The sequence below is a fragment of the Rhopilema esculentum genome, chromosome 14, assembly GCF_057945365.1.
Source record: "Rhopilema esculentum isolate cy_ngs chromosome 14, ASM5794536v1, whole genome shotgun sequence".
NCBI lineage: Eukaryota > Metazoa > Cnidaria > Scyphozoa > Rhizostomeae > Rhizostomatidae > Rhopilema > Rhopilema esculentum.
In genome coordinates, this window is record NC_142828.1 from 2,259,200 (window position 1) to 2,270,979 (window position 11,780).

Here is an 11,780-nt window from a genome sequence, read left to right on the forward strand (position 1 = left end):
GATTTGTCGGGGGCCTATACAGAAGGGACCCGTTGGTGGCTTTTTCTATTCTCTGCTGCATCGCACTTGCCTCTTACAGAGAGAAAAACAACAGAAATTATGACATTTCCAAATGGATGAAGCAATCTCGCAATAACTTTCTTACGCAATAAAACAAAGAGCCTAAAAATCAATATGGGTTTTTTAATCATTCATTATCTGAATAATAAAAATTGCTTCTAGTAAGTTAGTTTAATCTTAAGACAGCCACTTCTTTTAAGGATAGATCTTTTTTATAAGAATTTGATTTTAATGCGGGTTCCAGTTTTGGAAATATGATCGTGAATGAAGAAAGGGCTAACTGTTTTAACACCTTGACTGTTTGTTGATTCCCAAATGCTATCTACATCGAATCATGAGATTTCGAGATGTTTTGCCATAATAAATGGCGCTGCAGCCACTACAAGTAAACTTGTAAATAACGTTAGAGCACAAAAGTGGAGTGTCACGATCTTTAAAGATGAATGAATTAGAGATTGGTTTAGATGATCTGAATACGAATTAATCAGTTAATCCGTGTCTTTAACAGTTTAAACCTACTACTAAAACCTCTGACCTTGACAGTAATAAACAGCTTCTCTTGTTCTTTTTACCATTTTAAAGAAACTATAGCCTCGGCATTAAGAAAAACATTACTAAGCTCATGAAGAAATGCTACCCTGATGTTCAGCTGAAATTCTCTGAAACTCTTAATGAATTTTTAATAGCAAATTTAATAGAAAACCTTTATGAAAAGCACTCTTCAGTTATTCAAGTTGTCCTCTTTCGGTATCTTATTATTTTCAATAACCGAAAAGGGAACAGAACATTTTACCAGTTAAACCACAATTTAAACCAGCAGAAACATCACTAATTGTTGAGTCTAAACCGTTAAGAAACATCAAGACATACAACATTTAGTATTTGAAAGGGCATGGTTTTTATAATTTTTCCAAGGTCCAGTCTCGTTGGCCCCTCATTTAAGTATCCCATCGACATTGTCCCTATCAAGTCTTGCAAGTGTCCTTTATAACGAACAAGAAGAGATGGTTCGTAGACTTTACATAACACTGAAATTTTTTATGCGTTTCTGCATGGGCCTAAGGCAAACTACAAAAAATGATAAAAATTCAAAGATGCTACTTGCATGGAAAAGTTTGACCTATATCAGATTGTTGCAATCATTTCTTGTTAGTAAACAGTCATTTGCGATGAAATTCGATGGTGTTTTGACTTTAGATGCCCCATGCAGAAACGCATAACACTGAAATTTTCTATGCGTTTCTGCATGGGCCTAAGGCAAACTACAAAAAATGATAAAAAATTCAAAAATGCTACTTGCATGGAAAAGTTTGACCTATATCAGATTGTTGCAATCATTTCTTGTTAATAAACAGTCATTTGCGATGAAATTCGATGGTGTTTTGATTTCAGATGCCCCATGCAGAAACGCATAGCACTGAAATTTTCTATGCGTTTCTGCATGGGCCTAAGGCAAACTACAAAAAATGATAAAAATTCAAAAATGCTACTTCCATCAAAAAGTTTGACCTATATCAGGTTATTGCTATCATTTCTTGCTAGTAAACAGTCATTTGCGATGAAATTCGATGGTGTTTTGATTTTAAATGCCCCATGCAGAAACGCATAACACTGAAATTTTCTATGCGTTTCTGCATGGGCCTAAGGCAAACTACAAAAAATGATAAAAATTCAAAAATGCTACTTCCATCAAAAAGTTTGACCTATATCAGATTGTTGCAATCATTTCTTGCTAGTAAACAGTCATTTGCGATGAAATTCGATGGTGTTTTGATTTTAGATGCCCCATGCAGAAACGCATAACACTGAAATTTTCTATGCGTTTCTGCATGGGCCTAAGGCAAACTACAAAAAATGATAAAAATTCAAAAATGCTACTTCCATCAAAAAGTTTGACCTATATCAGGTTGTTGCTATCATTTCTTGCTAGTAAGCATTCATTTGCGATGAAATTCGATGGTGTTTTGATTTTAAATGCCCCATGCAGAAACGCATAACACTGAAATTTTCTATGCGTTTCTGCATGGGCCTAAGGCAAACTACAAAAAATGATAAAAATTCAAAAATGCTACTTCCATCAAAAAGTTTGACCTATATCAGGTTGTTGCTATCATTTCTTGCTAGTAAGCATTCATTTGCGATGAAATTCGATGGTGTTTTGATTTCAGATGCCCCATGCAGAAACGCATAGCACTGAAATTTTCTATGCGTTTCTGCATGGGCCTAAGGCAAACTACAAAAAATGATAAAAATTCAAAAATGCTACTTCCATCAAAAAGTTTGACCTATATCAGGTTGTTGCTATCATTTCTTGCTAGTAAGCATTCATTTGCGATGAAATTCGATGGTGTTTTGATTTCAGATGCCCCATGCAGAAACGCATAGCACTGAAATTTTCTATGCGTTTCTGCATGGGCCTAAGGCAAACTACAAAAAATGATAAAAATTCAAAAATGCTACTTCCATCAAAAAGTTTGACCTATATCAGGTTGTTGCTATCATTTCTTGCTAGTAAGCATTCATTTGCGATGAAATTCGATGGTGTTTTGATTTTAAATGCCCCATGCAGAAACGCATAACACTGAAATTTTCTATGCGTTTCTGCATGGGCCTAAGGCAAACTACAAAAAATGATAAAAATTCAAAAATGCTACTTCCATCAAAAAGTTTGACCTATATCAGGTTGTTGCTATCATTTCTTGCTAGTAAGCATTCATTTGCGATGAAATTCGATGGTGTTTTGATTTCAGATGCCCCATGCAGAAACGCATAACACTGAAATTTTCTATGCGTTTCTGCATGGGCTAAGCGGATGGTAGTTATCAATATCACTACAATGGTAGTTCATCTTATCAATAGCATGATTGTAAATTTTTTTCTGAGTTTTTTCATGTCAATAGGTTTATTTATTTGAGTATTTGATATTTTGTTAATTTCTAGAACTTTGATTTGGTTTTGTATTGTTTATATTGGATGTGCGCGTTGTGTGCCTCACAGCTAGGCCCTCCATGTCCGCCATTACACTTAAACATTTGAAACGCAGATGTGTCTCAGCCCATGCACAAACGCATGCCCATGCAGAAACGCATATGACACCGGCCCCGTGTAAACGCAGCCTTATCAGCTTTGAACATCCCAACGGCATGAACAGAACCACCGACCGTTAACTTTACAAAACAACTTATCACCTATCACGCCGCCCTCACAACCCACACCATGTTTTTCCTACCACTATTAATCGTCATCACCACCATTACTATCATCAACATTACATTATTCTCAGTTCCATCACAATTATTATTATTATAATTGTTGTTTTTCTATATTCATATTCATAGTCATCATTATCATCCCCTTACATCACCCACCTCCCTTCCCTCCCCCACTTTCATCATCCTTTTTTTCTCCACTGCGCTGCATTCACACCATTCACATCTCACATTTCAAATTCATTCACTCGTTCGTTTCATTTACTCTGATGACGCCCTGTTTTGCCGGGGCGAAATATTAGTATATTCCTTAAATTTAATTTATTTTGGAAAATGTTATCTCATGACATTGGATTCTCGTCGTCGTATTGCTTTGTTCCTGTATATCTTTCGTAACAACACTCATTGCAAGATTCACAGAATCCGGCGGACAACCTATTCTGCGGTTCCTCCTTCTTACACACTTATCAGCTTTCCCTACTTTCGTTGCTAGTTCAGTGTCATTTTGTTTCAAGAACCAACTATTAAAACAAACTAGGCCTTATTTGTATTGACAATATCTTTGGATTTGGTCTAAAAGAGAAGCAGATGATTCTGAGGAGAGTATGAAGTCTTTGTACGTTGGCGGGAATTTTGTTATTCTTTTGTTGCCCAGAGAAGACTTCATTTTGGGTGTTCTGTGCATGATTTAGGTCATGTGACTGCAGTTATCCGGCACAGTGTAAACGGGAGGGCAAAATGGACAAAATTTGTGCGGCACAGTGTAACCGCAAATCAATCTGAACAAGTTTTATGCGGATAAATTTTATCCGGCACAGTGTAAACGGAGTCTTCATGGACCTATCACAAGTCCCACCTTTCTTTTTGCCCCAGGTCCCTGTCGCCGGCTTATGAAAAAAAAATCCCTTTAGTTCCCATTGTTACGGCACTGACTTTTGTATCCATTGTATCATGATTGTATTGTAGATTTCAAAGCTCACAACCAGAAGGTGGAAAGAAGAAACTTGTTTTGGACAGCTCCAAAAGAAGCATGAAAAATTCCATATTGAAAAAAAGGAATACAATGAAAGTGCTGCTCTTTTGTTTTGGTGTTGTTTCATGCAAAACTAGAAGATATTATTGAAATAAACAACTCTATTCTTCTGCATTTCCTCAATTTAATCCATTAAAGGACAAGTGACACACTTTTCACCCTATCTTTTCTTTTCATTAACTTGTAGATCATCATTTAAAAGTAAGTTTTTCCTGGTTTAGAACAAAAAATTCTAATCAGGGGGCGCAGGGGACGCGATTTTGCTTTTTATCACGTGACCCTACCAGACGAACTGAATTCGTTTAGAAGCGTGCAGTAAACGTTAATATTGCACTGTATACCAGTAGCAGCAATAACAAATTATCACAATCTACGTCACGGTGTCACGTGATTCATTTCCCGCCATAATTTGAAAAGGGTTTTTAAGTAGGAAAATGAAATCCGAATAGAAAAATATTTCAACAACACTCTCATACAGCATTTTACTTTTAGTTAAAAGAAGAAAAAAATTTGGCGCCAAAAGCGTGTCACTTGTCTTTTAAATTTCATATCAGTAACGTGTATGCGTAAAGAGGAAAGTATTTGTTCAATATGAGAAAGGAAGTTGAAAATATACAGTTCGAAGAGCATAGAGGTCTAAAGCTTGTATAACAACTTTGAAGAATTTCACGTTGTTGGATAACTGGTTAATACTTTCCCGTGCAGTGAAATTATTTTATTTTATTGGCACAGAATAGATTCTGTGATATTGGGTCTGTGAAATAGATTAAAAACGAAACATGGATAAAGGTCTGTTTGTTAACACAGCAGGCTGTACCTGCTTTTGCTTTCACAACATGTCAAGCTGCTTGAACAGTTGAAATCCCAGCGTAATATTGCTAAAGATAATGACATCTACGCCCATGCCTATTGTTTTTGCGATGTTAAAGGGTGTACCGATCGGATCCGGGCGTTTTCAAGGATTTGAAGCATTGGAAGACGTTCAGCTTCTTGTATCAAGGTTTTTTCAATATGGCTGATCGACCTGACGGTTACGGTTTCACTGCAGAAGTGAGGGGGAAGCTGAGCAGCAAGTATGATTCAGGAAGGGAGAGAGAGGCATTACAATGGATCGAAGCTGTCCTTGGTGAAAGGGTTTTTGGTGGGGTGCAAGGCTCTGATGCTGTGCACCAGAAGTTGAAGGATGGAGTTATACTTTGCAAGTTGATAAACAAAATCAAACCAGGAAGTGTGAAAAAAATCAACGACTCGAAAATGGCATTCAAAATGATGGAAAATATTGGTAATTTTTTGGATGCATGTATGGCAATAGGGATACAGAAACTCGATACATTTCAGACAGTTGACCTGTATGAAAACCAAAATATGACGCAAGTGATTGACGGCATACATGCCCTGGGCAGAAAGGCTCCGTCAGTTGGTTACAGAGGACCAGGTTTAGGCCCCAAGGAGGCAACTGCAAACAAACGTGAATTTACAGAACAGCAGAGGAGAGCAGGAGATGGTATCATTGGTTTGCAGGCAGGATACAACAAAGGGGCAAGTCAAGCTGGGCAAAATTTCGGAAAGACGAGAGCCATAATTGACTGAGAAATCTCTTCGATCCGCTGAAGGTATGGTTATTTCTTTACTTTCCTATACATTTCAAACTTCCGGGTAGTTTATGAATTCTAGTTTTTGAATAAATGTATCAGACGGGGAATCCTGATTTCTACTCTGGGTTCCAGAGCCACAGAATTTCGAGCGCGTAAACAGAATGCAAAGCAGAGGACACGCTCCTCCGCTTCTACACTCCTATCTTCTATTTCCGCTCTTACTTACACAATTACTTACAATATAATACGGTATATATGAGTATCAAGCATATGATTTTAACAATGATTTTAATTACAACAGAATTTTAGTAATATTCTCCGTTCCGGGTTGACGTCATTGATTTTGTATATCGCTATCCATGGATCTTTCGCAAAAATGGACTTCAGAATTGAAATCTTCATCTTTGAATCAGCCTATACTGAAGAAAATTATGTTATTTTGCGAGTTTGCTTCAGTGGAAAAATTTCACTGCAGCAACAAATTCCATTGGAATGTATAAGAAAAACTAAATCTTGAAAATGGGTTAATTTGCTGTCTGACAGCCCAAACAACTTGAAATTTTCAGCACAGACTAATTTTAAACATGAAGATTTCAATTCTCTGATCCATTTTTGCCAAATGTGAAAATAAAAATTGCCTGGATCAGAGAATAAAGATAAAAGATGTTGTCTTGGACACCGCGATAAATCATAATGATTTTCGAGCCCAGTGCCCTAAGGCTTAAGGTAAATCGGTAATAATTGTAGTTATTACATTTTGATATTACCAGACCCGTCGCTAAAGGGAGAGGCATGTGGGGTGTTACATATAGGGGGCTTAGTTGGCAAATTTGCAAACTTGCCGGCAAAGAAAGGATCGCCCACCCACTTGGAAATGTGCCTGGGTATAACTACAACATAAAGCAAGGAATAAACAGCGGCCACAAATCAACAGCGACCAACCGAGCCCTCATTCGACACGTGCGATATTGACGTTTTTGGCAGATTGTAGATCCCAAGAGGAAAGCAGGGACGGGGGTAGTTTTAGTGACTGAAGCGAGTCCAAGACCCTCGAGATTAATTTTTGGTTAATTTCTGCTTTTTAATTCTTGAGTTTCAATCTTATAGATATTGGGGGTCTATTTTGCGATAAACTCCGTATTTCGAGCTCAGTATGCAAAGCATGGTGAACAGTAGCGGCGCCACTGACACGTCCCCCCCCCCCCCAGTTGTCGGCAGGATCGATTTTGTATCTCGTCTAAATTCGATGAGAAAATGTTGGGGAAGGGGTCATTTTTTGACAGCCTCCTTTTTGTGATGTAATCCTATGATTTTCAAACTGCCTCAACGTAACCAAAAGTTAGTCATGGATGTTCTCGTTCGGAAAAAATTGGCTTCCCTGTTGGTAAAAGGGCGTTTTCTGGTGATAAAAGGGTGTGGTCGAAATTTTTTTTGGCCCCCCTCAGTGCTTATTGGCTGGCGCCGCCATTGATGGTGAAAGCGAACCCAAGATGCTGGTATGGTAGCGCTAAAAGTGAAACTTATGTCAGGCAAAATTCAATTTTACCAAAAGCCTCTCATATTGATCTTGTGGATTATATCCAAAATAGTGTATTGCTCTGCGTTTGAAGAAGCCAATAATTTCATTTCCGGTTTTGTAATTTTTCTACGTTTTAGGTCTTCTGCAATTGTGAAAGACATCAAAATAGATGCGCCATCAAGAATTGGACTGAATTGTTGATAGAAAAAAAACTGAAGAAGTATTATTTAACATGATGCAAAATACAATTGTTTCCCCTCTATTCTGTTTTTTTTGCCTTTTCTTAACCGTCAAATTACGATACAAAAAATCGTCCTAAAGGCCTTAGAGAGAATACCATATTGCTTACGCAATTTTCTTAAAAGAATACTATTAATTTTGTCCCGCCTCGATATTCTTGACAAATGTTTGGTAACTAGTGTTCTTAAAGTTAAATACATTCTTAAAGTATTATTTTTCAAATCTGATATGGTTTCAAGAGAACATCGCATTGCCTCGTTCCCGAATAGAAAACCACGTTTTTTGAAAAAAGTCAACTTTTCAACAACGAGACAGGAATATGCGAGTATATTTCTTATAAAAATGAGTGTATCTGATATCTTTTACATTTTGTATGATTTTAATGGAAACAAAACAATATCTGTTTGCATGTTGTTTTCCAATTTCCAATATCAGCAAGTTTTGTTGAAATTTGCAGAATATCAAAGGCTTTTAAACTTTTCGATTTGAGGAGAACAAGCAAGGCAATTTGGTTTTACTTACAGCAGCAATATAACTGTAACAAGGACAGTTTTGCGCAAAACAAGCCTCGTTTTTTGTATAATTAGGAGTCAAAACGCAAAGATCTTCTTCAAAAGAACCCGTTCTTGATGTCTCGTGTCCATGATATTCATATCCTGATATTTCTTTGACCCAGATCAAGTGCAATTTTTTCGCCCGACCTTTTTGATTATTTACCGAAAACCAAATAAAGATTTTCAGTCTTCTGGATGAAGTTTGTGGTCTTGACACAGCACACCCTTGGCTTTTCGTTAAATAGGCCAATGTACTACGCATTTGCAAGTCAGGCTTTGCAAGAACATCGTAGTGTCAGAAAAGTAACGAAAAGTAGAAAAGTAAATTTTAAAACAGTTCTAAGTTATGAAAATAAATTGGAGCCTTGTTATAACGTCTATTCTATGTTAACAACTTTCCAGAACTACAAAGTAAACGACGCTGGTTATTTGTCACTTCAAGGTCCGCTATTAGTCCTTTTATATGTATTCTCCAGTAGTAAAGAGAAATTGAAGATAAAATTCAGTGACAGCATGTGTTGTGAGAATATTGGCATAATAATAAGTATTGCATTGTATTGTATCGTACTGTATTGTATTGTAGATTATTTAACGTTAGTTTTTACAATAGTGAATATACACTAATTAAGGCTAACATGAAGCAATTTCAAGGATTGCATAAGACAGTTCATTTACTGCAAAACGAGCAAGTAGATGCAGTCAAAAGCCGGGTTATGTTCCAAAATGTGGAGAGTGTGTGGTCTTAAAGCGTAGAAATCTTCGGACTTGATTAATGGAATAACAAGGTATATAAATTCATAGAGCACGCACGAGAATCTCAATTGACCGCATGGTCATGAAAAGCACGGTAACTTCAGAATTCTCAAAACTTTTTACGCTGTCAATAAACAGGTTCTTACAAATTTTATTATCAACATAAAACTCTTTATTTGAACATAGACATTTAATGTAAAATGTCTCTTGTTTTACCGTAATTCACACCAGAAGCATTGGCACCTCTATTTGAACCCATTTGTAGGCCAATTATACCCTGACCAGCTTTGAGTTGCTCTTCTGAAAATTCTCTGACATTTTTCTCAGACTCTCTTGGGCCTAATGATGGCCCGTCATAGCCATTAGCTCTAGCTTTTCTTCCAAGTGCGTGAATAGCACAAATCACTTGATGCATGTTTTGATTGTCATAAAGATCAGCCGTTTGAAAAAGATCTGTCTTAGAGCAGCCATATTTCTCGCATTCACTCAAAAACAAACCTATGTTTTCCATCATTTTAAAAGGCATTAACTTCTCTTTATCATTAAACTTGATTTTCTTTGATTCTGGGTTTAACGCGTTGATTAATCGGCACAGAATTCGCCCATCTCGCAAAGCACAATGCACCTCCTTGGCGCCGACTGCTCCATTGAAGGCCTCTTCGCCAAGAACACTCTCTATCCACCACACTGCCTGCTGCTCAGATTCTTCTGAGTATTTCGAGTTAATTTTACTTTTAGTTTCTGCTGTTAAACCGTAGCCAAAAGGCCTTGACGACATTTCGTAATATTCAACGAGTAGCCACGATAATGAGAAACTGCAAGAGGCCTTGTGTGATGAGCCACCTGTCTACATGTGAGCTTCAGTCTTTGTTTGGTTTCTCTAGATAATTCGCGGCAGGTATTGCCATAAGTTTGTGTCAACATGTACAAACCAACAAAACAAAGACGATATCTCAAACACATGCCTTAAACGTTCGAATTAAGTTTTTAATTGATCAAGACTCGATCACGTTCAACTAAATTTGGCATTGCAATGACTTCAGTCTAATATAAAAAACATTGCTATGTCTCTTAACGTCAACATCATTTCAAGCTTTGCAGTTGCTTCTTTATATCTTATATTTGTCATCAATGTCTAACCTATAGGCTCCCCACCACAGAATAGAGATTCTGTGTCCCCATTTTTTTTATTCAGTAACAACACGTTACTGAATAGCAAAAAACGTTAAAGGAAAAGAAATCAGTTAGGTGCAGAAAAACAAGCAAATACATCTTGAAATTTGATGCTAAAAAGTACGCTATTTAAACATGACTAATGAAATTGTTTATGCAGCGTCGTAAACATTTCACAGTTTGCTGTAACCTGCTCGTATTTGCAAGAAACAAAGGTTCGGAAGACGAAACTATCAGTCCTTTGTTTTGAAACAATACCGTCTTAAACCAATCAGTGTTGCGGGGTCACAGCACATGCGCATTAATAACAGTATTCCCAAAGCTGTTCTGCGCATGTGCAATAACCCCGAAACGGGGGCTAGTGCATGTCTGGAAGACGGGCATGATTCGTCTCCAGAACAAGCCCTACTTACACAAGGGGCATTGAAGCCCTCTACTCAGAGGATGAGAAAAGGGGGGAAGTGACTATCGTAAATTCTCTTTTAGCCTCCCCGAGGGGTTTATTGTTTGTCAGCACTTTTAAGGGGGCTTATAAGAGAGGGGGGCTAAATTGAGAGAGGGTGCTTAATAAATATTTTGTAATAAAAAATCATTATAGTGATAAACTAATATTTTGTTATAATGATTAGGCTATAATATAACGATTAGGCGTTTCAACCTTAACATTAATGTTACCCTCGGTGCCAGAGCCTCAGAGAGTCAAAGAACTGAGAACGGGGAAAAGAATTGCGAAGGAGAATGGAAGAGGAAAGGGGATTTCTATTTGGAAAACATTTATTTTGAAAGCAGACCATACCATTTCGGGATACAGCGAGCTTCATCTGCTGCAATAAGTAGAATATTCGATTGATATGCAGTCAGCTGTAGCATACTTCACCATTTGTCAATTTTAACCCCAGCCTCTGGACCGCCAAATACCAACTGATATTCGCCATTTATTAAGCCTTCTTCCTCGAATGTAGATATGCCCGTACTAACAACTGATTTGACTTGTACTTTCATTAGTGCACGCAAAGATGACATTTCCATAACAATGTTTCTTTTTTCAAATTGCTTGCCATTAATGCGATCCAAAGATACTAATTTTGTGCAACTACCAGAGATATTCCGTGGCCCATTGGGAGGATTGCAAAGACGTCTTTGATATCAGTAAAATTGATTTCATTTTTTCTATCTGCTGTACCAAAAGTGTCCTAATGTGAGGAACAAATTCTTTTAGAGCCTCGTTCACTGCCATACTCAATTCATCTTCCGTAACAAAGTCAGAGATCATATGATTCGATCGATGATTCTTGAAAATGATTGTAAAAATATTTTTCTTTCTGGGACCCTAGGAAACAGGACAAAAGTTCTGTTAGGTGAAAGTATTGTGTACTATAGCTCTACCAATTGTTACGCAAGGGCTTTTGATTTATTGGGTTTTGCTAGAGAAATTTCCAATGAAATCACTAATTTGGTTGTTTATTGCATCTTTTTGTCTTTGGTGAGGATTGACTATGCGAAAAAGGTAAAACTGATTTGTGAACCAAATGGGGATATATTTATTGATTGGCAGAAAACTTCAACATGGTGCTCTCCACAAATACCTGATGTTTGGGAAAGGTAACAGATGCCAGTTTCAAGGAAGATGAATCTCCGTTACCT

General features: G+C 37.2%; 2 protein-coding genes across 2 annotated transcripts; one reads left to right on the forward strand and one right to left on the reverse strand.

The window, feature by feature from the left end:
- The first annotated feature begins 5,194 nt into the window (after positions 1–5,194).
- Positions 5,195–7,676, forward strand: LOC135696140 (myophilin). Its single transcript, XM_065215423.2, has 2 exons — positions 5,195–5,915; positions 7,554–7,676. The coding sequence occupies exon 1, from the start codon at positions 5,314–5,316 to the stop codon at positions 5,890–5,892; it is 579 nt and encodes a 192-aa protein (XP_065071495.1). The 5' UTR covers positions 5,195–5,313; the 3' UTR covers positions 5,893–5,915; positions 7,554–7,676.
- Positions 7,677–8,728: 1,052 nt separating this feature from the next.
- On the reverse strand, positions 8,729–10,115 carry LOC135696345 (myophilin). The gene has a single exon (XM_065215716.2). It carries the CDS (start codon positions 9,739–9,741, stop codon positions 9,154–9,156), a length of 588 nt encoding a protein of 195 aa, XP_065071788.1. The 5' UTR covers positions 9,742–10,115; the 3' UTR covers positions 8,729–9,153.
- Positions 10,116–11,780: the final 1,665 nt, after the last annotated feature.